This window comes from Bactrocera neohumeralis, chromosome 2 (genome assembly GCF_024586455.1).
Source record: "Bactrocera neohumeralis isolate Rockhampton chromosome 2, APGP_CSIRO_Bneo_wtdbg2-racon-allhic-juicebox.fasta_v2, whole genome shotgun sequence".
Taxonomy (NCBI): domain Eukaryota; kingdom Metazoa; phylum Arthropoda; class Insecta; order Diptera; family Tephritidae; genus Bactrocera; species Bactrocera neohumeralis.
In genome coordinates, this window is record NC_065919.1 from 15,516,763 (window position 1) to 15,542,641 (window position 25,879).

The 25,879-nt window shown below is 38.3% G+C and overlaps 6 protein-coding genes across 8 annotated transcripts; 4 read left to right on the forward strand and 2 right to left on the reverse strand.

Moving 5' to 3' along the window:
• Window positions 1-1,467: 1,467 nt before the first annotated feature.
• Window positions 1,468-15,651, forward strand: LOC126752597 (katanin p60 ATPase-containing subunit A-like 1). 2 transcript variants are annotated; one of them, XM_050463538.1, is made up of 4 exons: window positions 1,468-2,043; window positions 12,633-12,889; window positions 12,956-14,059; window positions 14,293-15,651. In XM_050463538.1, exons 1-4 carry the CDS (start codon window positions 1,703-1,705, stop codon window positions 14,616-14,618), a joined length of 2,028 nt encoding a protein of 675 aa, XP_050319495.1. In that variant the 5' UTR covers window positions 1,468-1,702; the 3' UTR covers window positions 14,619-15,651. The 2 variants fall into 2 exon arrangements, with proteins under 2 accessions (XP_050319495.1, XP_050319486.1); XM_050463529.1 differs by having other exon boundaries at window positions 1,469-2,043; window positions 12,953-14,059.
• Window positions 15,652-15,667: 16 nt separating this feature from the next.
• LOC126752610 (histone acetyltransferase type B catalytic subunit) lies at window positions 15,668-17,439 on the reverse strand. The gene is made up of 4 exons (XM_050463549.1): window positions 17,128-17,439; window positions 16,568-17,069; window positions 16,145-16,502; window positions 15,668-16,078 (listed from the first exon to the last, which is right to left on the reverse strand). The coding sequence occupies exons 1-4, from the start codon at window positions 17,192-17,194 to the stop codon at window positions 15,791-15,793; spliced, it is 1,215 nt and encodes a 404-aa protein (XP_050319506.1). The 5' UTR covers window positions 17,195-17,439; the 3' UTR covers window positions 15,668-15,790.
• Window positions 17,440-17,719: 280 nt separating this feature from the next.
• Window positions 17,720-19,840, forward strand: LOC126760962 (26S proteasome non-ATPase regulatory subunit 12). 2 transcript variants are annotated; one of them, XM_050476808.1, is made up of 5 exons: window positions 17,720-17,900; window positions 17,976-18,160; window positions 18,223-19,088; window positions 19,147-19,303; window positions 19,369-19,840. In XM_050476808.1, the coding sequence occupies exons 2-5, from the start codon at window positions 17,993-17,995 to the stop codon at window positions 19,672-19,674; spliced, it is 1,497 nt and encodes a 498-aa protein (XP_050332765.1). In that variant the 5' UTR covers window positions 17,720-17,900; window positions 17,976-17,992; the 3' UTR covers window positions 19,675-19,840. The 2 variants fall into 2 exon arrangements, with proteins under 2 accessions (XP_050332765.1, XP_050332756.1); XM_050476799.1 differs by having other exon boundaries at window positions 17,720-17,840.
• A 260-nt stretch (window positions 19,841-20,100) lies between these two features.
• LOC126760231 (uncharacterized) lies at window positions 20,101-21,133 on the forward strand. Its single transcript, XM_050475714.1, has 3 exons — window positions 20,101-20,295; window positions 20,362-20,783; window positions 20,842-21,133. Exons 1-3 carry the CDS (start codon window positions 20,189-20,191, stop codon window positions 21,018-21,020), a joined length of 708 nt encoding a protein of 235 aa, XP_050331671.1. The 5' UTR covers window positions 20,101-20,188; the 3' UTR covers window positions 21,021-21,133.
• On the reverse strand, window positions 21,107-22,662 carry LOC126760225 (histone PARylation factor 1-like). The gene has a single exon (XM_050475701.1). The coding sequence runs from the start codon at window positions 22,533-22,535 to the stop codon at window positions 21,180-21,182; it is 1,356 nt and encodes a 451-aa protein (XP_050331658.1). The 5' UTR covers window positions 22,536-22,662; the 3' UTR covers window positions 21,107-21,179.
• A 268-nt stretch (window positions 22,663-22,930) lies between these two features.
• Window positions 22,931-25,661, forward strand: LOC126759829 (another transcription unit protein). The gene is made up of 4 exons (XM_050474976.1): window positions 22,931-23,079; window positions 23,140-23,233; window positions 23,308-24,100; window positions 24,160-25,661. Exons 1-4 carry the CDS (start codon window positions 23,049-23,051, stop codon window positions 25,492-25,494), a joined length of 2,253 nt encoding a protein of 750 aa, XP_050330933.1. The 5' UTR covers window positions 22,931-23,048; the 3' UTR covers window positions 25,495-25,661.
• The last annotated feature ends 218 nt before the right edge of the window (window positions 25,662-25,879 follow it).

Here is a 25,879-nt window from a genome sequence, read left to right on the forward strand (position 1 = left end):
TAAAAACTAAGAGAGTAAGAAAATGTGTACGAGGAAATGAATAAAGAAGAGGCAGAAGAGGAGTGGCATAATTTCAGCGCTCTCTCTGAAAAAATAGTTTTCAAAAGATCAGCAACTCTCAAAATCAACTCGATTATCGGTTAGAAATTAATTCTTATAGTTTTGGGTCATTATGAACTCACATGATTACATTTTTTAGCAAAGAAAGATCTTCAGATCTGCAATTAAAGTTACTACTGGAGGAGTTCTCAACTCACGGAATTTCTGACTAAATGGATGAATGTATAATTTTTAAGCGGCTTCCGAAAAGTTAGTGTACTTTTCGAAAGGTTCTGACATGTCGTGTTTAGCAGCATTTCCATTAATTTGACTAAAATATTCAAGAAATCACAAACTAGTATGAGAACTGTCTTTAGATTATTTTATATGCTTATAGTCTTTTCGTCTCACCGTGTGATTACGGAAAGTCGAAAACTAGAAAAAATACATACTTCACCTTTCAAGAAAAAATATTTTATAATAAATATTTGGTAATTAATTTAAATTAATTCTAATTAACGAATTGCTACTGTAATTCTACGAAGACCAAGTATTAACGAACTTTTATTTGTTATTGCAAAACTATGGTCGAAAATATTATAAGTCTACCAACTATGCGTGCGACAACAACCACAACAACAATCGATGTATCAGCAACAATGCAACAACAATAATTAGCTACAACAAAAGCCCAAACTTGCAGCCACAACGAACCTATACGAGTGGCAATAGCACGAGGAAATATAAGTACTTCCGATTTCATGAAAGCATACAATAAAACAACAACAAAAATAGTATTTTGCAAAGACCCAAACATAGTAAAGCATAACACAGATTGAAATTGTAACAACAATAAGTCAAAAGCAGCACAAATGCCACTTCCTTTAACCTCAATACAAATTCAAGAAACAAACGAGTGTGTTTTGGCATACCCACCTGGATGTGTGTGTGTTGTACATATGTACGTCTCAGATTGGAGAAAACACAAAAAAGCTATAAACAAGTGGTCAACGGCTTCAATGTATCCAAGTGCTGCAAACCAGAAATATTCTCATGCATATGAGTTTGTGCATGTGTGTGTATGAGTATGCTTAGCCAAGCCAGTGCTGCCACTAAATGTAAGCGCATGCAAGCAGTTAAAGGGTAGCAATTTTGTATGTAGCATATTAATGGAGATCCTTCAAAGTAAGTGTACCAACACATGTGCATATGCATGTGTATGTTTGTGTATGTGTATATTTGTGCTTAGCATATACTTTTTTCTTCGGCTGCTTGTGCAGTTAATGAAAGCGGCTTTTTTGTTGTGGCACAACACGGTGCGACGCAACGCCACCTCCTCCACAACCGTTACTCCGGCATTTCTATTGTGCAAATGACCATTGTTGGCGCGACGCCGCCAATGACCGCTGCCTCGGGCGCACAGTTGGTCAGTTAGTGTTTAGCATTCGCGGCAAATGGTCAATAATTTGTTGTGGAGCTCGCGCGTACCATCGTTAACAACCGTTACGCACCACAACACAATGTCACAGCGTTTGTAGTGCAAAGTGTTGAAAATGATTTGCTAAAAAAAATCAACAGTTATTTTATGTTTATACAAGTAGTTAAGGAAAGTACATATATAAAAAAATAATAATTAAAAAATAAAATTGCGTAAATACGCAGTATGTTTAATATGAACGCTCAAAACTGGCTGGGCATGGCATTGGAACAGCCGCTTGGCGAGCAAAACATCACCTCCGCCTTAACCAATGCAAATGTAACGCAATATAATGGCAATGTCGGTGTGGGTGGTCTAACGGCAACACCATCGCCAGCCGCAGCGCCACCCCCAAACGCGCCCGTACATCACACTTTTCTACAGAAACGTTCCGTTTACAATTCGAATCCATCGCTCGAACGCCCAATGCCCACCAACGACATACATGTGGAGTACGAAGTCGCCGTGCCGCTCTTGTCCACATTCCGTCATACACCCTATCATTCATTATGGGATCTACACGATAGGTAATTCCTATTTATTTGTATATACTTATAAATATGCCAACAATGCAGCAAGCGCAATCAAACACAAATTCATCAAAAATACGTAAGAAAAGTCAGCTCGCGAACTCAAGTATTATGGCCAACTTTAACCACGTTCTTGAAGCGTGCCCTTCATGTGCTCATGGAAAATTCCTTATACTTGCCTGCTATATCCATCACAATTCATTTAAGCGCGTGTAAATGTGGAAAATTAAGCCATTTCAATTGGCAAGTCCACCATTCAATGTTACAACTGTGTTTTGTTTGACATTTATACAGTTTCCTTAAGTGATTGACATGGTCAGATGCATTTAAAATTGCTGATTACCACTTCATAACTTCTATAGTGCCCGCACATAGAGCTCATGATGTCAGATTGTTCACAGCCTTGTCACTCAAGTGGCGAACTTCTACTGCGATAACATTTACGGCAGCAATGAATGCTTATTTCCAAGAGGTCATGATGTAATTGAAATAAAAATTATAACTTCTAACGCATATATATTAATGAGCATTAAATTAATTTGATGGCTGGTCAGACTTCTACTTCTTTTTATTTTATTACGCCATAAATATAGGGTTCTAGTAGCTTTAAGCGGGGAGCCTGCTTTATAAGCTTCAAAAAATCGTTTTGTTTTTGCTTAAATCTGTTTAAAAAATATCTAAGAATATGTCCCCAAAGTTATAGATGGGAATTCGAAATATTTTCGAAGCTAGAAGGGAAATAGTGACCGAGCGTCTAGCAGATATATTAGCGCTTGGGCAGAAAGCGAAAACTTTGACGCGCGATTTCTCGGTTATTCATTTTTACGATTTTCCTTAATTGGCAGGCAGGATAGAAAAAAGGTCGTATGGAATTGTGGCAAAGTTTATTATCTTTGGCATTAAATTATCTTCTATTTAAACTAAAAAAAACTAAGAAAAGTCAAGTTTGAACATATTTTTAAACAACATAAAGTAAAATTTTTTTGGTCAAAAAACCACTTTTTTTCAATTTTTAAAAAATTTGTAAAATTTTACACTTTTTTTTGAAATTTTCTTAGTTTAACTAGAAGATAAATCATTAAAAAATATGAATCTCTTTGAATTTTTTGATTCTGATAGAAATTGCGACCTGCATCCTGCCCGCCGTCCGACAAATGCACATGCGAGATGCATCAGGCGATTGCTTCCCAAAGGCAGACTATCAAAGATTTCGTATCCAAAATATTTGTGAATGATGTTTAAATATATAAACTCCAGAAATTTCGCTTTAATCAATTATTTCTTTCCCTCCCAAAAAAAATCCTCAAAAAAATCGATTTTTTGAAGCCTCTAAGGCAGGCTCCCCCCTTAAGGCGTTTTCACCAAAAAGGGATTTGAAGCATATTTTAAATTTCATTTCGAAATTATCACCAGTCTCTCTCCAAATTACTTTCTATACCCTGAACAGGGTATAAAGGTGGCCTGCATGTAAATATGATCACCGTGACAAGCTGAGTCGATTTAGCTATATCCGTCTGTCTGCTTTGCATACGGCCTTTTCTTCCTGAAAACCGGCTCATTGGTCGAAACCGCCGACATCGAAGCATTGTAGCTATATGCCAGATACAAACTGATCGATCAAAATCATGTTAATGTTTGGAACACTTTTTATTTTGCAAATTGGATTCATGAAATTTCAAAATTTTGAGTTATGCATCGGAATAAAAGTACAAAATACACCGACGAAGGGTATTCTGTGCAGCTGAGGTTAACGTTTTTTCTTCTTATTTTTTTTTATTTAACGAAACTTCCATCCAATGATTCCATCGGTGGGGCAACTTATTCGTCTAATTTGGCTTCTTGTGTCTTTTTTCAACTCCTCAAATTCAAATATTCACTAAAGTGAATGTTTGGGCTATGGAATGAAGTAATAAAATCTGAGTCGTGTGAACACGAAGATTTGCTTTATGACTCTCTAACCTAGAAATCACGCAATTATTCTCAGTTGTAACTAATCGATTGAAACGAGACAGCTATTAATAGTTGACAAAAAGGCATCCTTAACAAAACAATTATCGACTCTCAGCCTGACCAGTTTCAAATACAAAATGGCTATTTATTAAAAATGCATAAATTTTTGAAATTTCTGCATTTCTCACTGAGTTAACAGCTTTCCCCTACATTTGTGAAATATGATAATTTTTTTTTGTTCAAAACCACTAAATCTTGAGTTAAATGCTTTTTTTTGAAAATCAATAAAAACAAACTGAAATCATCATACCTCATTACTCATACGCCCCGTCTGCAACGTGCAATACACGGCGTATAAGTAACATTGTGTTTAGCTTTCAATAACGCCGTGTTTGTTGGAAGAGGAATGCGAACAAATTATTACAAATGAATGAGATAGTTCAGGCAACGAAAATATTAAAGAAAGAAAGTCATAAAGTAGCATCAAGCGTTGGATTCAATTCTTTTTAAAAAATTATGTAGTATATATATTAATAGTTTATGTGAAATAGATATGATATAAATACAAAATGTATCTATACAAGGTGCGTTCCAAAGTAAACAGGACTTTTTGAATCTAGCGCCCCCTGGTGGCGCCATCTATATGACAACTGGTGCGTTAGAATCTGCTATCTTCATCAATTGTCCAGTGAGAATTTCATGACATTTCATGAATTGGAAGTGAAGTTATTGGGTTTTAAGTGTCAGTATGTTTGTGTTATCGGTGCGAAAATGAGCTTCGAAAAAAGAGCCAACATCAAATTTTGTTTTAAAATTGGTAAAACTTTTCGAAACGTTTAAATTGATGAAACAAGTTTATGGCGTTAATTGCCTATCCCGTAGCAGAGTGCACGAGTGGTTTCAACGTTTTCAAAGTGGTCGTGAGCACATAAATGACGATCAACATGTGGGCCAATCAAAATCTGTGATCACCGGAACTTCCATCGAAACTGTGCGTGAATTCAACAAAAATCAGCCGAAATCATCATTGAAATTCATGGAAATGGAATTGAACATCTCCAAAACATCGATTTATCGCATTTTGGCGGAACATTTGGGCTTACGAAAGGTGTGTGCACGGTTTGTTCCGCACAAATTGATTGACGACCAAAAATTGCTCTCATCGATCGACGCGTGTGACCGATTATTTGACCAAAAATCACATTTTAACCATTAACCACTCTCCGTATTCACCTGATATTGCACCGTGCAACTTCTTCCTTTTCGGAAAAATGCATTTACCCATGAAAGGAAAGCGTTATGCAGACATAGAGGCCATTCATAAGGCTTGCACCGGCATACTGGCGGCCATACCGGCCATCGAGCTAAAACACTTGTTCCACATGTTTTTGGACCGTGCAAAACGCTGTATTGAAGCAGAAGGAGACTATTTTGAATAAAATAAATTTATTTTGCCGAAAAAATCATTTGTTCTGTTTTTTTTTTAAGTCCTGTTTACTTTGGAATGCACCTTGTACATATATAAACAAGGTCATTGAAACGAAAGAATATGCAACTTATAAACAGTTAGTATTCAATACAAATGTAAAACAGATTACAGTCGCAACTGCATTGCTGTTTTATAAAATGTCTGCGTTAGCAATTGTGCCACTTTTGTATTGATAAGCATAAAACAAATAATTGCTTACAAGACTCGTACCACTTCTGCAGAATACAAAAGGCCTAGCATTGACGGTCTCTGCGGTATGAGAATAGTCATTAACCCAAATTCCTAAATAAATACTGAGCAGTGGAAATTACCCAAAACGGAAATGCCAAAAAGGCAATGCGACAAAGTAATCATTTCGAGCACTTTGATTCGTACTCGCTCTGAACGAAAGGAAAAAAACGAAATTCATGTCAAACCAAACGGCATAGAAGATTAACTTACAAGTCAATAACTTATATTGTGCACATATGTAGCACCCTGTAGTTAAAACATAGCTCTAACCGTAAGCATAGGCAATTGCATGAGGCATTCAATTTTTTTATGAAAGGAAATGCTGGGAAGTCATAGAACAAAAGTAACAACTCACGATTTGCGATTATGGCTAAACACGCATACACATACATATGTAAATGTAAATTTATGTATTTAATTGTGCTTAAGCGAATAACAATGAGTGTAGAAAGCATTCGACTGCTTAATCTTTAGTCAGAAAAAGCGCGACGATTGATTTGTTGTACACGAAATGGCGGATGCCAAAAATTATGGTCCTCAGATTTGCTGAGTAGGTTCTAATTTTAAAAGCAGACAGTTTTCATTGCATAAAATTTGTAAACAAACATTAGAGTTAGAGAGTAGTGGAGGTGTACTATCGAATAATTTGTACTTTAAAAAAATAGTATTAATCCAAAAATGTGAGAAAAATTTCGAAATGATAACAAAACGAACGGTGTCAGTGCAATGTACTTGCGAATTCATTTGTAAGATTTATGGATGTATACAATACAATATATGGTACGGTTCTGTCAAAATCGTCATCATTCCCAATGTTGATCACGTTTTCGAATGTTAGCTGTACACTATTCTTGGCAATCTGGTTCACTATTTCATTGCCTTCGCTGCCTTTGTGGCCTGGCACACAGTAGATGTGAAGTTGCTTGCTTCTGGCAACACTTTTCATTGCCGCCCTGCTTCGCAAGACACTTCTGAATATGCGATACAAAGTTACTGCCTTGATTGCTGCTTAACTGTCTAAGTAGTTGTTGACTCTGGAATTACCTGCAGGTTAATTAGAAGCCAGCTCCGCAATAGCAAAGACTTCAGATTGAAATACACTGCAGTGGTCCGGCAACTAAAAAAGTAGCCTTATGCCTAACTCTGCACAGCATATTCCCGCATCAACTCTATCGTCCATTTTCGAGCCATTAGTATAGAGGCTTAGAGTGTTGCGCCTAGCTAACATACCTTTGCGCCAGCCATTTTTTTCTATATTTACTTTGAAAGTTCTTTCCCAATTGAAAAGTGGGATCATGTAGTCGGTGTTTGCCCAACCGCCATTACCCATCGAACTACGCCCGAAGGTTCTATATTTAAATTCTCCTGCAGCCAGTAGTCGACTCGCCGTTTTTGCTGCGCAGTTTTCAGCGAAGAGGTCTATGGGTGGCAGGTTCAGTAGCAGTTCAAGAGTCGCCGTTGGACTAGTTCTTAAAGCTCCTGTTATGCACAGTGCACAATTTTGTGCTTTCTTGTGAACACAAGCAGATCCGTTTTCTCCGTGTTCAACCCCAGACTCGCTGGCAATGCCCAATTCTGGATTGTATTGAAAGTGGTGGCCATAATACTAATGGTCTGTAGACACCTACCCGTTATTAAGACTCCTTAGCAGCTTGTTCAAAACTAATGTCCATGGAAGCGGAGTTAGCACTCCACTTTGCGGAGTACCTTTACAGACATTGGTCATTTTAGCGTCGTTCCATTCTGCTCTTATCCGTCTAGAGGTTAAAAGGCTTCTGATCCAGCGTTGTATAGCAGGACCAAAATCTATTAAACCTCCAGAAATGTCCAGGAATGTTCCAAGAGCCGTTTCGATATTAAATACCAGTGTTTAGAGTGCAGTCTCTACTGATCTGCCCTTCATATTTATATGCGTGCTGCGCCTTGGGCAGCTTCTAGAAGGCGCTGCGGCCCTAATGTACGCGTCCAAGATTTTCTTTAGCATTTTCAGCAGGATGGAAGTTAAGCTTATAGGCCTAAACTCTTTCGAGTGGGTTGTGTTGTTTCTACCTGCCTTCGGTATAAAAACTACTTCAGCCTCTCTCCATGAGTGTGGCACATAGCTGAACTTCATGCATACCTTAAAAATCGCCTTTAGTCATGGTACGGATAGACAGAGTGTATTCTGTAGCATTGCTGGAATCCGTCCGTACCGGGAGATTTGTATGGGTCAAATGGGCGGATTGTCTATTCCATTTTATTTTCCGTAAAGATGGGTTCAGGAACGTTTACTGCACTACTTCCTTAGTAGCTAGAACTTACCGCGTCATTACAGCCTGGAAAGTGCTCACTGACTGGTTCTTCTAATGAGTCCTGGCAGTTGTTCGTCCACGTTACGCTACTTTTCGAATTATACCGAGCGAGACAGGGCTTTTAGATAATGGTTTCCTAAGTCTCGCCTTCTCGTGAGTCTTTTCAAATTCACTATATACGTTTTTACAGGTCGCTTTGTCCTGCGCACCAACTTTTTGTAGGCCCTTTGATCTTTATATTCGTTCTAATAGTCCTCGCTTTCTGTTAGCTGGGCCCAGCTGAAGCAATCCCGTACTTTGCGTCTACAAGACCCAAGCTCCTTAATCCACCAAGAGAGCTTCGTTTTGTGTTTGAGTCGCAGTATTTAGGGCATTCGTAAATACAGTCACGCCCTTTTCAAGCTTGTTCCTAACCTAACCTACGATTATTGCCAAGTCTCAACCAGTACTTTGCTATAACGGTAAAGAGTTCTGCGCATCAGCTGGCACTTTTGCAATAACGATTTCTCTGCGCGAACGCCAAAAGTCAAATCCAAATTACAATCTCTAACTCTAACCTTAAATTAAATAAAACTTAAACAAATACTTTTTCGAACGAATAAAAATAAAAAGAAGAATATTTGAAAATTATAAGCTAATTTTATTTTAACAATTTTTTCTAATCACGCAGAATTCTAGCTTCAAAAATGTGCACCATAAATTAATGCGCTCAATAAAATCTTATCGAATTAGAGAAATCTTTATGTGACTAACTAAAGAAAAATAAAACTCCAACACTGTTTACAAATTTCGTAATTGAAACAAGACTGCTCGTATAACGGCACCAAACTAGTGTATACTGAATAAGCCTAAGCTATTGCCCACCAATGTTGCTTCGATAGCTGTTACGTCACCTCTTCAATTAATGCTTGACATGTTCGTGTCAAGCCTTTGTCCAATATACACAAGTCAAATCCAGCACAGCAACAATAAAGTTTAGAGTAGTAAAAGGCTCAGCTAAAAGCTCAATAACCTGACAATTCTTAGCGGAGTTTATTGAACTCGACGCAATTTAAACTCATATATTTATACAAACAGCAAAATGCTTATATGTACATACATATATGTATGTACGTATGTATGTGTGTACATAGGCAAATAGAAAAATACCTAAATTATTCGACATTAAACGCAACACGTTCTCTACCGGCATAAAAATGAGACGTCATAACATACTTGCTTTTAAAAATAACTGCATAAGTTTACATAGTGTCCGCGAGCGTGTGTGTGTGTATGCATGCATTTGATATTTTTATTGTCATATTAACACACGAGTAGTACTCGCCTTATGTTTTTAAAAAAACTAAGGTTATTATTAACTATATTCATGTATGTATGTATGTATATATTTATATATGTATGCAGGTATTGGTAATTGTAACCGGTCACTTATTTCACCACTTATATGATAGACTCTCCAATATTTTATATATTTTATATGCATTTTGTTAACTGATATACCGTTAATTAGCTTTGCTCCGCAACAACGAAAGCTCTACAGCTGTCATATACACTTGCATTCCTTTGGTTTTATTATTATTTTTGCTCATATGTACATATTTGTACATTGTTAGTTAATAATAACCCTTTGGCGACCACACCGTGTCTACTGTCTAGACCATGCTGACCAATCCAGCCAGTCCCTAAGGTCTAAGCCAGTTGATGGTAGGCGAGTTCTCGGGACTTTGTTTTTGTTTATTCGCGCAAGGAATTTTCCTATGTACATATTTATTGTAATGATTAATTTTCATATTTAGTATACACATATACATACATACATATATGTGTTTATATACATATGTACATATATGAATATGAAATATAAGGTATAGTTTGCGTGCCGCCATATATTTCTAGTTAAAACGGAACTATACTTGACCTTACTGCGAATAAAATGATAACATATACTATATATGTATGTACAACCCTATGTAGTTATTTAAATGGACTTATACATATGTACATTTGCTCGTATATTCTTCACATACATACATACAACTTAATTGGGAGTATTTTTGCAACGATTTTCCAACGCAGAAGTAATAATCATTTAGTTTTGCGAGTTATTCGATTGCTTTGAATGACATAAATTGTGAGAAAGAGAAGTTAAGGGCTAACAACTAGTGTAAAATTATTAAAAACGCGATTTTTTTATAACAAAAAATATTACAATTAAAAGGAACTTCGACTTTACTTGAGTGATTACTCGGTTTCAAAATCATCTACACTTACCTACCAGCTTTTTATCTGATCGAAAACAGAGTTTGGCAGACCAAAAACGATCAATACAGGATTTGTCCGGAAAGTAATAGGACTGAGTCGATTTAAAAAAATTTATTGAACCAATCATTACAATTCTTTAAAAACTTACGATGCAGCGCTACCAAGGCGATTTCCGAGCATTGAAGGCATTCCCCGGAGTAGCCTTGAGAGCCAAGCTGCATGCTGCTTGGGTCCCCTCTGTCATCTCAAAATGCTTGCCTTTCATCTGCCTTTTCAGGCAAGGAAACAAAAAAGCCCGGGGGCTACATCTGGGCTGTAGGGCAGCTGCGGAAGCGTTGGGATGCCGGCCTTGGTTAGGTAGCTGTTCACAAAAAAGGCGTTGTGAGCCGGTGCGTTGTCGTGGTGCAACTTCCAATTTGGCTGCGATGTCTTTTCGGACCCGATTGATCCTTCGTTTGGTCTCTTGAGGACTTCCACGTAAAACTTGGCGTTGACGGTTTATCCAGGAGAATTCATGCTGGACGATGCCTTTGAAGTCAAAAAATACAATTAGCATCGTTTTCACTTTGGATTTGCTCATTCTTCGCTTTTTTGGGCGAGGAGACGTCAGCGAGTGCCTCTCAGAAGATTGCCTCTTTGTTTCGGGATCATACTCAAAGATCCATGACTCGTCACCTGCGTCGGAAGAATGTCCTATTACTTTCCGGACAATACCTGTATTTTTTTCAGTTTTTGATTTTTTGGTCCTGGCTAATTGAAAGTACAATATCATTTCTTAGAATTTTTCGGCGGAGAAGAGCAGAATCACTACTACTGCACTGCACTGTTGCACGCCTTTTATAGTGTCATCGGAGATCGCCTGTAACTAGAAATATATTTAAACTGGAGCAAACAGCAAAGATAATCCACTATAATGAGCACTAGAAGAGTTTATTTATAACTGAACTTAGCTTTAGACCTGGAAAATCCACAATCGACCAGATTTTCACCATGCGCCAAATCTTGGAAAAGCCCCTTGAAAGGAAGATCAACACATACCACCTCTTCGTCGATTTTTAAAGCCGCATGGGCAGTGTAGAATGGACCCACCAACCACCTTGGTAGGTTTCGAGGCCCATAAACCATTGCCGTACTTTGGGTGCAGCACCCGGTTGCAAATCAACTCCACATTCAACTGACAAGGCGTCAGTTCTTTCCACATTCGGGTTTTATCCACAACCACAACGATACTCCCCGAGGAACCAGTCCGTATGAGCAGGTTGGAGCGAACTCCAAGAGCTCCTGCTCCCCGTGATACTAAAATAAAGTCTCCAGGCAGACCTTGTAGCCGAAAACTACTACCAGTTGAGCTTCCATAATGCTCTGGACTGGTGGCGGAGGTTCTACCCCATACATACATTACACGTACACACCATTCACACAAGAAGCTAACCCTAATTCTCAGTTAAACCCCATCGCCACCTAAACAATTCACACGCAAACGACCCTAATTGTTCGGCATTCCGACTAGTGGAGATCACACTGTTAGCATCTAGAAGTCCTTCAGTCCAGCTAATCCCCATACCACCCAGATTCCTAATGGCCGAATACATCGGGCATTCTGCAATTACGGGCACCCAGTCCTCTACCCCCGTCCCACAAAAACAACCCGACCTATCAGATAGGTGCCTCTGATGCAAAAATTAATTCAGAGGCACATGCCCATACCCTCAACAAACCCAACGTCCCAAATGTACTCATAAGTCACTAGACCGTAGGACTATTGTCCCAGCGGTCTTGGAACCTATACCTCACCCTACCATCTAGAATCCCTACCTCTCCACATCATCTTCGGAAATCCTGTAACTCCGCGTCACTGTTGACAGTTGCTAAGGGGCCTGTGAGGTATTTGAGGTATTCTGATTACGAATTTGAGTTGAAAATTTTCCATCACGTACAGCTATGTTTGTAATTTTAATAAATGCTTATGGTTTGATGTCTGCACCCCTTGGCTACAACATAAAAAATCTCACAAGATAGGAAAAATGATTTACAATCATTTTCAGTTTTAACAACCCAAAACTAGTAAAAACCCGCCATTAACATTACATTCGCAAAATGACAGTAAACAAGAGTAACCCTGGTCCATTCCCGTTACGTAAACTTGACTGTCGTGTGAACGGAATTTGAATTTAATCATACTTGATGACTGGAGAACAAATATGATCTTTTGTTTATTTGAAAGCAAGATTCTTCAATAAGCACATTTGCGTTTATATCATAATGATCATAACTTAATTTAATTTCGAAAACAATTCTAAATTTAAAAGCACTCTTCCACTTTTCAAAATTCACTTTCTTTACTTTACACTTTTTCCTGATAGTACCTCCACAACACCGCCGACGGGACTCTCACATGTGGCACGCATGATGGACTCATTAATACTAGATCAATATCCACCATTCGCCTTCACAAAGATCACAACCACACATAGACCATCACGTGCTGGGAACAACAAGAAAACCGAAACCACACGCACAACCACTTTGACTGGCCTTTCGCCCGGCAGCGCGGCTACTTTTGGCGGTGGCAACGGCATTGCGGCAGCAGGCCTTCGGAAAACGCGCATACCAACACAAGGTGTGTAGAAAATAGAACCATAGAAATGTCACACAATTAAACTAATCTATGCATTTCTTCCAGAAGTCCCCCCACAACCACGCCCCAACACAAATTTGCCACCCACAGCTGGCACCACAAATCCACTTTATCAGAATGCTAACGGCGGTACCAACAATACCGCTGGTGTTGGTAATAATACACACATACAATTCCCAAATCATAATGACAACCGTTGGATCTCATCGTTGCGTCGATCACGTGATCCCGAACTACAGCCGACACTGCCTTCGATCAATTTGAGCCATCACGGTAGCGCTCATAATGTGGGCGGCAGTCTGAGCACCAGCACTGATAAAGGGCGCAGTTCGCGCAGCATCAAGGCCTCGACTATAGCGGCTACGCGCAAAAGTCGCAGTGTGGAACGTATTCGTGCACGCAAACTTACCACACAAATTAAACTCAAGGATAAACCGAAGAAGAACTCCATCGATGAGAATTCCAATTCGGATGATCAGGAAATCACATCGCTAGAGGAGAATTCTACGTCACAGAATACGCCGAAGAGTTCGCCGAAAACAAAAACGAAAATATTCTCGCCCATCGGCTATGAGCCACATTTGGTAGACACACTAGAAAAGGATATACTGCAGCGTAATCCAGGTGTCAAATGGTGTGATGTAGCTGGCTTGAATGATGCCAAGGCCATATTGCAAGAAGCGGTTGTATTGCCGATAATTATGCCCGATTTCTTCAAAGGCATACGGCGACCTTGGCGTGGCGTATTGATGGTGGGCGCACCGGGTACGGGTAAGACTATGTTAGCCAAGGCTGTGGCCACGGAATGTGGCACGACTTTCTTTAATGTCTCCTCGGCGACACTAACCTCAAAATACCGTGGTGAAAGCGAAAAACTGGTGCGTTTATTATTCGAGATGGCGCGCTTCTATGCGCCGAGCACAATTTTCTTTGACGAAATCGATGCGTTGTGTACATCGCGTGGCAGCGATTCGGAGCACGAGGCAAGCCGGCGCTTTAAAGCAGAGCTATTAATACAGATGGATGGTTTGAATGCAACGCTGCAGGACGATAAAATCATCATGGTTTTAGCGGCAACTAATCATCCATGGGATATTGATGAGGCTTTCAGACGACGCTTCGAGAAAAGGATCTATATTGCACTTCCAAATGGTAAGTCAAAGGGGAGAAAGCGAAATGTCATATTTTCTGTTATGTTTTAGTTTATTTATTAGTTGATGAAAAGTTGATTTTTTATATGACCTTCAGCCGATAATGTGTGTGGATATTGTTGGGTTATCACCCAACTCAGCACTCTTTCCCCAATTATTTTTCAAAATATTTTATAAAAATGTGAATACTTATTTTAAATTAACAAATTTTGTTTTCTTTAATATTTCCTGCAGAAGAGACACGTTCCGCTCTACTAAAACTCTGCCTCAAAGATGTTCGTCTCTCACCCAATTTGGATACGAATCTCATTGGCGATCAGCTGACAGGATACTCCGGTTCGGATATTAGCAATGTCTGTCGTGATGCGGCTATGATGGCAATGCGGCGTCTCATCGCCGGACGCTCGCCATCGGAAATAAAGGAGATACGCCGTGAAGACATTGACCAACCCATAACAATACAGGATTTTAAAGACGCTATGGAACGTACGAAGCAATCAGTTTCGTTGGACGATGTGGCGCGTTTTGAAAAATGGATGGAAGTCTATGGTTCATGTTAAACTAATATAGGCGCGCAGTGAAAAGAATGCTCTCAAATTATAATAATTGATCACATTGAAATTTAAAAATCAATAAGCAATAAATTGTAGCGATTTTTTTTTTTAACTAAGCAAGAAAGTGGTTAATAGAAAAACGTGCAAAGAGAAAATATAAATTTGCAAGACGTATGTATGTATATACTACATTAAGGTCTCCGTTATTTCCCAAGTTGATGTTTTTTTTTTCAAACGCCGCTGAAGTGTCAGTTTTTGCCCTAAATAAACTATCTGTATTCATATAGTAGTACACCATGTCGTATGAGCAACACAGAATGTGTACATCACTTGCATGAATGCTCATGTCACTTGAGGTGTAGTATATTTTTAACTACATACATATGTATAAATTTTAAAGGGATTTTTTTATAAAAAAATTATTGAAACTTTTTTTTGTATAATTATAATATTGTAGATTTATATACAATATCGAAAAGCTCGATGTTATATACATACATGGAAAAGAAAAATAATTTAAGACCGGTTTAGATTAGAAATAAGATCTCGTTTACGTTGAATCCTTATTTTTAGGGCAGTAACTGAAACTTCAATGGGCGTTTGAAAAAAAAAACATCCAATTCGGAAAATAACGGATATCCTAATACTACACGTTTGTAATCAGTATTTAGTGCATGACTTGTGTAAATTTAGAAAAACTTCCATAGCTCATAACTGTTGTGTGGACTTGTAATACGGATTATGATTTCCAATACAATGTTTGACCTTTATCATTAGTTAAAAACTTAACCTGGATTCGCTCAATATTTCGAAAACCCACCACTCCTAACCCAAGGCATTGTCGTATCACCTACTTTGAAATTTCAACGATTGAGCGTAGGTAAAATTCACAAGTGATTATTAGATAACCATTTATAAGCAATTAGTCGATAAACCAACATTTTATATAAACAAATTTATAAATTTAATATTAAAATGGTAAATGTATGTATAATCGAATCAATAAATTCACAAACAGCTAATGAAGTGTATGCTTAAATCTGCTTGGTCAACTGTTTTAATTTTAATAATTTAATTTTATTGTATAATCAATTAAAACAAATGCTCAAATGCACTGATTACTAGTTAACATCGACATTGATAATAAAACACAAATAACTGTACCGTAAATCGCATGCTTAATCGCGTAACTTCTCAAGAATCTGTTTATAGGCGCTTTCCACTTGCTGGTACTCCTCATTTAACTGTTCAATGCGTTGCATTGGTGTGGGCAGACGCGCTCTCAACCATTCTGTATCCACATTGGCTTTCTCCATTTTCTTAATGTCGTTTATCTGCTTATAATGAACTGCGTTTAAACGTCGCTTAACATCCAAACGATATGCCCGATAATCTTCTTCGTCCTTTAAATTTGTATAATAGAGGCGGAGTATTTCATACACGCGACGACACTGACGAGGATTCAACTAAGCATACAAAACAAAAAGCAAAACTAAATAACATTTAGAGGTATTTAAGTTGTGGTAATTTACTTTGTACGTTTCCCGTGCTTCTCTAATCATTTCCTTGCTGAAGCCTTTTTTAATGAGATCTCTTCCGAAACTTTTCAAACCCTTACATAACCGTGCGTCCACAAAATTGCGTAAACGCTGAAAGTCGTCAGATGGATCTTCCACAGTCATATCCACCACGTTTTTCTGAGATTGATAGTGCTTATATATGGTCTCTACGAAGCTTGTGCCAATCCCGAGCTTTTGAAATGGTGGCAGGACTAACACTTGACTGATACGTGGTCGTATGTGTTGTGGATATGCATAATACTCATAAACAGTTGTGTAACCAGTCGTTGCATACTGATAATCTCCATTCTCATTTTTGTATTTTTCGTAGCTAATGTGGTAAAAATGAAATATATTTATTAAAACAAAATCTCATCTTTATGGTTTAGTACACACCATACAAAAAAGCTCCACTGTGTATCATCAATGTCAATATACGATGCAGCATCGACAAACCAAAGTATAAATGTTTGAAGGCGACTGAAAAATTTTAGAAATGCCGGCACTTTATAATCACAGTGATATATTTCGAACAATCGCTCCTTTCCCTGTGCGTCAGTTACTTGGTGTTCGGATAATTTTTCGCCAAAAGGTTGAAATTTGTCGGCTTTGTCGAGGGTCTTTAAAAACTCATCCATATTGATAAAGAAGCAGCCTTCGGGTAACTTTTCAGCAATAGTGAGCACAACATTATCAGCTTTTATATCTCCTCCTGATATCTCATTTACTCGGCTGCTATATTCTGTACCAACATAAATGTGTAGTGGTCCGGCAGTATATAAGATTCGTACTCGCAAATCTTTATAGCCAAATATGCTCTCCGATTCGCCAAATATTTGATGTGCCATCAACGGGTGAAATACAAGACTATCATCTTCCAGATCTTGCTTGCGACGTACTACAAGACGAATAATACAAATGAGATTTCGTTAAATTATTTTTAAGTTTAAAATTACTCAATTTAAATTCCACCACTTCAAGTGCGTCCAACACGAGTTCTTCATAGTCGTGAATATGCGACATGCCGGCAACAATAAACTTCCCTCCAAAATATGGTGTCAGTTTTTCCTTCTAGAAAAGCTTCAAATTTTCACCTCTCTCGACTAACGCGAGCACTGCTATTAAATTCAGTTAATATAATTAATAGAGCTTATTATTTATTCTTCTTTATATGTACTAATTTAGATATTAAATGGAAATACATAAGTCGCGAATTGGTAAAAAAATTTCGAGCGCAAAATGCCAATAGCAACAAACCAATTCCAATAAATGTTGACAGTTGACAAATGCCTGGTAGCGCTGTGTTTCATATGCAAAGTGATTGTCACAATGAGTCCAAAATTGGCCTGCTCAAACATGAATTGATTTTACACAATTATCCGGATATGTTCTTTTTTTTAGTTAGCATTACTTTAAATTTATTCTAGACACTTTAATTTTTTTATTCTTATGTACGGAAAAAAAGCCAAGTATTGTCATATATTCTGATTTGTTATAATACACCCTGCTTCGAACGACGTTGACATTATATTCTCAATCACAGCCAACTTAATTGATTAGTAAGCAGAATTATCCGAAGTCGATTTGTAGCCGCATTTCATATTATTTTTCTAAAACTTTAAATTAAATTAATTCAATCACTTGTAACTGGCAATTAGCTCGTTAAAACGTAATATATAATACACGATAACTTTAAGGATTACTTGTTCCTTTCTTATTAATAAAAAGAGTAAAGTTGTCGCATTTTTAGTTGTCTTGTATTTTCATCTGTATATTCTTGTGTCTTTTGCCGTCTTTGTTATAGTTGAAAAATCGCTAAAAATGGATAATTACCTGTTTGAAGGCGGTCGCATCACTAAAATGGAGGTTGATTATTCACCTGCATGTGATGAGAAAATTCCATTAGCCAAAGACATGGCAAAAAAAAATCCGGAAGCCTTTCATGACGCCATCGAGCTGCTACTGCAACTTGAGAAACAAACTCGTCTGGTACGTAAATTTTTTCAATATAATTTAATGGCATATATCTACAGTGTTCCTAATTTCCGCAGGGCGCCGATATGGTTTCTTGTTCGCGTGTACTTGTCGCAATCTGCCAGATATGTTTTGAAGCTCAAAACTGGAACGCTTTAAATGAGTATGTTTCATTATTGGCACGTCGGCGATCACAACTTAAACAAGCTGTTTCAAAAATGATTCAAGAATGCTGCACTTATGTTGATAAAACGCCTGACAAGGCCACCAAGTTGAAGCTTATTGATACTTTGCGTTCAGTAACTGAGGGTAAAATTTATGTAGAAATTGAGCGTGCCAGACTAACAAAAATTTTGGCCGATATCAAGGAAGCTGATGGTGATATTGCCGGTGCAGCTTCTGTAATGGAAGAATTGCAAGTCGAAACTTATGGTTCAATGGATAAACGTGAAAAGGTTGAATTGATTTTGGAACAAATGCGGCTTTGTTTGTTGAAAGAAGATTTTGTTTCTACGCAAATCATAGCTAAGAAAATAAGCATTAAATTCTTTGATGATCCAGCACAACATGATTTAAAGCTAAAATTCTACAACCTTATGATCCGACTGGACCGCGATGGGTCCTTCTTAAAAACTTCCCGTCACTACCAGGCTATAGCGGAACCAGCACGTCCCGTAGCAGCAGTTCCGCAATTAACAGAGGAGGAAAAGAAAAAATTAAGCGAAGAAGATAAAAAGAAGCGAGAGGACGAAATAAAGGCAGCAGCTGCTGCGGCGGCCGCATTGTCAACTGTAGAACTAACTCCCGAACAGGAAAAGGAACAAAAAGAGAAACTCATCTGCGCTGTCCTTTACTGCGTATTAGCGCCATATGACAATGAACAAAGTGATATGATGGCACATTTATCGAAAAAGAAAAAGCTCGAAGACATACCAGCTTATCGGTTAGTTCCTCAAAGTAAAATTTGGAAATATATAATAATGATTTGTTTATATTTACAGTGAAATATTACGTTTGTTCATGTCGAAGGAACTGATAAATTTCGATACATTCAACGCCGATTTTGGAAGTGTATTGGCCGAGAATGAAATGTTTGCAGAAAGCACTAAACATGGTCGCAAATGTATATCTGAATTAAAGGATCGCTTAATAGAGCACGTAAGAAAATATTTTCCTTGGAATCGAAGAATTAATTATTACATTGTACATTAATTTCCAATTAGAATATTCGTATTATTGCGATGTACTATTCCCGCATTCACCTCCAACGCATGAGTGAGTTGCTCAACTTGCCTACAAACCGCTGCGAAGAATACCTTTCGAAATTAGCGAATAGTGACACCATAAGAGTGAAAATTGATCGTCCTGTTGGAATTATTTACTTCACCACCAAAAAGAGCGCCTCTGATATTTTGAATAACTGGGCGAACGATGTGAATCAGTTGATGTCATTGGTGAATAAGACTTGTCATCTTATCAATAAGGAAGAATGCATTCATTCTGCTATTGGAGTAGTTGTAGAGGAGTAGATTACCAGAAAAATGTACATTCTTTTTTAATTTAATATTCGCAAAGCTGATTTAAATTTAATTTACTTTTATTTCTAATGCCCCAAACAAATGCATTTCACACCGAATGTATTAATATTGAAGACTAGGCATTAAAGCGAAATAAAATGTACGCAAGCTTAAATAAGTGTTTTTGTAGAGGGGTTAAAATTTTCTATTTCATAAACCAAATTATTATGTCTGTCCAAAAAAGCTTCTGATTTCCACCACATTTAGACAAAAAAGAGATTTAATGACAATCAACAAAAATGGGTAAATAATGTGAAAACAAAACAATTTCACTTAGGGCAATCCTTATTGTATTATACAGAAATTACGTTACTTTAAAAAATTTTTATTTCACCAAGTGCAACCCTGCAATGTTGTTTTTGAACACGCTCGCTATGATAGCAGATGACAAGCGAAAATAGCGATCTAGTTTTGAAAAAGCAATTATTCACAGCTGAAATCGTTCCTGAAATTAAACCATTTAGAAATGGGTTGTCCAATGGCTTTTGGTGAACTAAATATTCCGTCTTCACGTGCCTTCTGGGATGATTGTGATGAGGACGAGCCAGTCCAAAGGGATACGGAAACAAAAAAGTGACTTGCATGTTATTTTGTTCGCCATTAAAATGCATATTGAAATAAACGATTTTCGCCTTGTAGACTCGAATTACTGTACGAACCAAATGAACCCCAAACGCCTTTACCCAGTAAGATATTTCTGTTAATTGAGGGTAAGGACGTGTCAGAATTTGTGGAAGCGGCTTTATTAGGTGGAGCTCGGAATATATGTAAATTGCCATCACCTAAATCATCTTTGCATTATGTGCAGGACAAGGAACTTTTGATCGCGTTGTTGCAGGAAGATCTAACAAATAGTGGTGAATTGACAGAGTTATTACTTCCGTATGCGAAAGAGGCGGAAAAAGTTATTACGTTGACCGTAAAATCCAAAATAGAGTATCAGAGTGAAAATTTGAAATGTGTACGTGATGACATTACCTTCATAAGGGGCATTACTTCCAAATCGTCCCAAGTCGAAGAGCTTGAACCACCTAATTTCGTAGTGGGTGTGGCAGCTGGAAGTAAGTACCTTCTTAATTTCTAATATTAGTTAATCAGTTATTTCCATTGATCTTTTAGTTGCTTGTTGGAGACACAACGCGAATTTGCCTACGTCGGCCTATGTTGCCTATACTGACAATGTCTCGTTGGATACATTGGCTGCAAAGCCCATAATAAAACTGCTACAAGAAGTGGGGATAGATTGTAAGGATAGTTACAAACCTATTTATAGAGAAGCGTCTCACCTATATATGTAAGATTTTGTAAAGGTGCTAAAGGGTTAAAAACTTTATATTTTTATATATACAAAAGTTAAATAATTGGTGAGAAGAAATATGAACAATTTGGGATTGTTAAAATGAAAAGTGTATTTAAATCTTTTATTTATATCCATTACACCAAAAATCTCAAATACATTACTTAGCGTCTAACTCGAAAATGCTAAGCTTAAGCGTTTTGCTACGCTGTTCCATATGTGCTTTTGAAATAGCAATAAATTGTGGCCGACTTAGAAGCGAATACGCGGGCACTAATAAAGATTGTACTAGAGAATGTAATTCTTTTCGCCCACTACAAAATAAGTCGATTCCCAACTCGAGAGATGTGCCAAAATCACATTCATCCATTGCTATATTAGCAGCAGTTGCCACTGGTTGCAATTTTTCAATAACTGCTGCTTTAATTTCCTCATTATCCCCATCGCCATCAGATGGTCCAGCTTTGACGAAAAGTTCCAGTATTTTTTTCAATTCTCCATCGGAAACAATAAGTGGTCTGTAACCAACTTGTGTATTGCCTTCGTACGGTACTACAATACCTGCCTCGTGGAAAGTTTTAGCTACAACTTTAGCACTTCGTCGTTTACGCAATGTCTCCAATTTTTCTAATTTTATTTCATTTACATTTATAAACATTTGCAATGATTTACGTGTGGATGATACCAAAGTTGCAGTAAACGGGGTGCTTGTAAAATCCTTGTCAAGGTAATGTAAAAATGCATCGAAAACATTGCCTGCAATGAATTCGAACTTACAGTTCTTTAAGGAGTCGTTGCGTGCTATTAAAAGGCAATCATTGTCCTTCGGCAAATCACGCCAATAACCATAATGGACACCAGTATCACGACGTACGAGTATCGTTTGAAATTCAGGAGGATCATAGAAAAAACGCCAATGACGTAAATAATCACCTGGCTCACGTAACTTTGCTTTATGAAAGCGACCAGCTAGAAATTCAAACGGCCCCACTAATTGCAACTGGAATTGTTTTTCGAAATACTGCAAAATTTCTTCACCTGTGGCATTTTTTTTCAAAGTGTTTGCGAATTTCCAGAAGTCATAAAAGTCCGGAGGCATTTCAACAAGGAACTTGTGGCGTATAAATTCATTACTACGCAGCAATTCGTCATATTCAGCTTGCACAGAAAACTTTATACGCTTAGCGAGGATTTCCATATAGTTTTTTCCAGCAATATTTCCAAGAGCCTCAGCACGCAATTCATCTGTATCTATTTCCTTACGTTCGCCAGTAGAAGTATTCTTGCTAATAGTTGCCTCCACATCCATGTCTAGATTGTTTAGAGATTCATCAGTTTTTGGCTCTTGTTTGAGATCCTCGGTTGTTCTTCGTTTCTGTGCCTCTTTGTCTTTGACTGGGCTATAGTCAGCAGTTGAAACTGTAGTACTGTCTTTGGGTGGATGATTATACTTTTCCAAATGCGCCGAATTTTTTTGATAACATTTGTCCCAATATTTGCAGTCTTGTTTTGGCATAACGACAAACAATTTTATTGTTTATTAACTAATTTGTACACAACTTTAGTGAAATTTTATAGATATTGCTACCAAAGCGCATTAATATTTGTTTACATCTGACACGCCGCCAGTAAAACACAAAATATCGGTTTTCGCAAACAATAGAGTTGCCGACTGTTTATTTTTTTAAAAGTGTGATGAAAGAATAATATATTATGTACAATAAATACCACTTAAATAATAGTACTACAAAATACATTCTATTAAATTGAAATGTAATATTTTAAATTTAAAATTTTTACAATAATTTTTCATTATATTTACTAGATTAATCTATATATTTCATATTTCTCGGTACCTTAGTGTCAATGCGATAGGGCAGTAGGTAGCCGATATACATTTTTGCTTATCGATTACTCGCATCAAACAACGTTGCTTCTAGTTAATTTAGCAGATAAATGCAAATATTAATTTACTTATTATTTTTATTAGTGGTTGCATAGAGTTTATTTAATAATATACCTGTAAAAGATGGTTGAAAATAATTCTGACGATGGAAGTGGTGAGTTCCAAGATGAAATTAACTCGTAATTGCTGCGATACATTGTGTTTATTTATGTAGGTTCGGAATCTGAAGGTAGCCATAGTAGATCTCCTTCGCCACAAACTGCACAAACCCCGGGCTATTCCTTGGAACATCATGATCCAGAACAAGGGTAAAATCTTAATGATCTTATTATATCCAAAATATCTTAAGTTTTTAAATATTTTTATGAATATTTGACTTTAGTTCCCCTCGTAGCGCTCATTCGGCTGCGAGTGGTAGTGATAGAAAATCACGTTCGCGTTCACGTTCATCCTCGAGTTCGGGATCGCACAGCAACTCAGGTTCTCGTTCTGGGACGCGGTCCCCATCTGGTTCACCCCACAGCAGACGCTCAGGTTCAGCTCAAAGCAGACACTCTGCCACTTCGGCAGCCAGTAGAGAACATAAGGCCCGTGAAAGCCCCGAACATTCAAATGTGGCTAGCCCCGACCAATCACCTGTAGCAAGTCGACAACAAACTCCAGTTACAAGTCGTGAGCAATCGCCTGTCGCTCAGGAGACTTCGCCGAAGCGTAATGAGGGCACACCTCATAATCAAACCCCAAATGACGACGATACACGTTCTCAATCACCCAACTTGCAAATAGATGACCGTGCAAATTCACGATCACGTTCACGTAGCCAAAGTCGTCGCTCACGATCCGCTACGCCACGCTCTAAATCTGGGGGATCTTCACGTTCAGGATCTCGATCAAGAAGTGGAACTAGGTCTCGTTCCGGATCGCGTGCACATTCAGGTTCACGTTCGCGATCTGGTACGCCTGCATCACGCAAATCTGATAAGTCTGGCAGTGGATCTGAATCAGGTAGTGATTTTGGTGCCCGACAGAAGAAAAAGCGTAAGACCACAGCATCTAGCGGTTCTGAATCTGAAAGTGCTCCTCGCAAAAGAGGCAGTGGAGACGAAAGCGATGAAGGTGCCACTGCAAAGGCTAAGAAAGCACGCATTATCGATTCAGACAGCGACAATGAAGAGGTATCTGCACCTTTGAACAATTATTTTTTTGATTGCAATGAATATATTTGACTTTTCAGCAATCGCAAAAAATCGATGCAAATGACATTTTTGGAGATGCCGATGATATCAGTCTATCTGAAGATGATGGTCAAAAATCTGATGCTGGTTCCCGTAAAAGTCACTCGCGCACCCGTTCACGTTCCAAGTCGAAATCAAGCTCTCGGAGTGGTTCACGTCGTTCAGGTTCCGGATCACGTTCCCGTTCAAGATCTCGTTCACGTTCTTCTCGTTCGCGTTCTCGGTCACGAAGCCCAGGACGAGTAGAAGAACAACAGCAGAAGGAAGATGAGCCGGAACCTATTCCCGAAACTCGTATCGATGTCGAAATTCCACGCATAGTAACAGACCTGGGAAAGGAAATTCACTTTGTAAAACTTCCGAATTTCCTTTCGGTTGATACACGTCCCTTTGACAAGGACACCTATGAGGATGAAATTGATGAGGAGGAAACTATGGACGAAGAAGGTCGACAGCGTATCAAATTGAAAGTAAGTAATACCATTCGTTGGCGCGAATATATGGCAAATAATGGTGACATGATCAAAGAATCCAATGCACGCTTTGTACGTTGGTCAGACGGTAGCATGACATTGCATTTGGGCAACGAAACCTTCGATGTATATCGTCAACCATTACATGGCGATCATAACCATATGTTCATTCGTCAAGGTACTGGTTTACAAGGACAAGCCGTCTTCCGCACCAAACTTACCTTCCGACCACACTCCACCGAATCATTCACACACAAGAAGATGACAATGTCACTGGCAGATCGTTCACAAAAGACCAGTGGCATTAAGATTCTCACACAAGTCGGCAAAGATCCGACCACCGATCGTAAGTACAACCTCAAAAAGGAGGAGGAAAAACTGCGCCAAGCAATGCGTATGCAACACAAACCGCAACCTAAGAAAAAGAAAGGTGGTGCGCATGATGTGCATGGCGGTGCCAATTCGTCGTATCATCACGACGAAGGAAGTGACGATGAAAATGCTATTTCTCTTAGCGCTATCAAGAATAAATATAAGAAAGGTAGTGGCGGTGGTGGTGGTGGTGCACCTTCAGTAACCTCAGAACAAAAGGGTTCGGCCATTTACTCATCAGACGAAGATGATGGTTCCGACTTCGACGGCCGACGTAGCAAGAAAAAGGACAAGTCAAAATCGGTGAAAGCACTGCGTGATTCCGACAGCGAATCGGATAATGAACATGGCAGCGGCAAAGGGAGTGGCGGTGGCAGTGACAGCGAAGCCAGTGGCACTGCTGACGAGGGTGGCGGCAGTCCTCGTGGTGCAGGCGGTGGTAGTGGCTCAGGCAGCGGCAGTGGCAGCGGTAGTGAAAATGATGATTAACGACCATAACAATGCGACAACGAAAAGATATATTTATTACGTTGGACAATGTGCAAAACTGCAACATTTTACTTAAATATATAGTATTGTTAGATATGTTAATTATGATAGCTGCTCCGAATAGCGCAGAAGCGAATTGAATGATGTTAATAAATACATGAAACTAATTTTATTTGTTTATTTGTTGCAAAAGGTTATCGTACGAAAAGCTCAAGAAATGAGCAAATCTGCCAACGTGTATAAGTTGAAAGCGGTTTATGATAGGTGATTGGTATCAAAAAGCAAGTGTGGTAGCGCTTTAGATAATTAAGCTGAGACGCAACTTATAAACTTTTAAGCGCTATCTAAGACTTGGTTAGGTTCCGGTCCCACGATAGTCGGCTCT

Bases quoted from the DNA above. Each gene is read 5' to 3' on its own strand.
- LOC126760231 (XM_050475714.1), top strand. From the start codon at position 20,189: ATGGGTTGTCCAATGGCTTTTGGTGAACTAAATATTCCGTCTTCACGT. The intron at 20,296-20,361 runs GTGACTTGCATG...TTCGCCTTGTAG, and splicing joins AGGGATACGGAAACAAAAAA to ACTCGAATTACTGTACGAAC. The intron at 20,784-20,841 runs GTAAGTACCTTC...TTGATCTTTTAG, and splicing joins AGTGGGTGTGGCAGCTGGAA to TTGCTTGTTGGAGACACAAC.
- LOC126752597 (XM_050463529.1), top strand. From the start codon at position 1,703: ATGTTTAATATGAACGCTCAAAACTGGCTGGGCATGGCATTGGAACAG. The intron at 2,044-12,632 runs GTAATTCCTATT...TTTTCCTGATAG, and splicing joins TTATGGGATCTACACGATAG to TACCTCCACAACACCGCCGA. The intron at 14,060-14,292 runs GTAAGTCAAAGG...TATTTCCTGCAG, and splicing joins CTATATTGCACTTCCAAATG to AAGAGACACGTTCCGCTCTA.
- LOC126752610 (XM_050463549.1), bottom strand. From the start codon at position 17,194: ATGTCGCATATTCACGACTATGAAGAACTCGTGTTGGACGCACTTGAA. The intron at 16,503-16,567 runs GTGTGTACTAAA...TTACCACATTAG, and splicing joins CAGTGGAGCTTTTTTGTATG to CTACGAAAAATACAAAAATG. The intron at 16,079-16,144 runs GTAAATTACCAC...TTGTATGCTTAG, and splicing joins AAGCACGGGAAACGTACAAA to TTGAATCCTCGTCAGTGTCG.
- LOC126760962 (XM_050476808.1), top strand. From the start codon at position 17,993: ATGGATAATTACCTGTTTGAAGGCGGTCGCATCACTAAAATGGAGGTT. The intron at 19,089-19,146 runs GTTAGTTCCTCA...TTATATTTACAG, and splicing joins GAAGACATACCAGCTTATCG to TGAAATATTACGTTTGTTCA. The intron at 19,304-19,368 runs GTAAGAAAATAT...ATTTCCAATTAG, and splicing joins AGGATCGCTTAATAGAGCAC to AATATTCGTATTATTGCGAT.
- LOC126760225 (XM_050475701.1), bottom strand. From the start codon at position 22,535: ATGCCAAAACAAGACTGCAAATATTGGGACAAATGTTATCAAAAAAAT.
- LOC126759829 (XM_050474976.1), top strand. From the start codon at position 23,049: ATGGTTGAAAATAATTCTGACGATGGAAGTG. The intron at 23,080-23,139 runs GTGAGTTCCAAG...TTATTTATGTAG, and splicing joins TAATTCTGACGATGGAAGTG to GTTCGGAATCTGAAGGTAGC. The intron at 24,101-24,159 runs GTATCTGCACCT...TTGACTTTTCAG, and splicing joins CAGACAGCGACAATGAAGAG to CAATCGCAAAAAATCGATGC.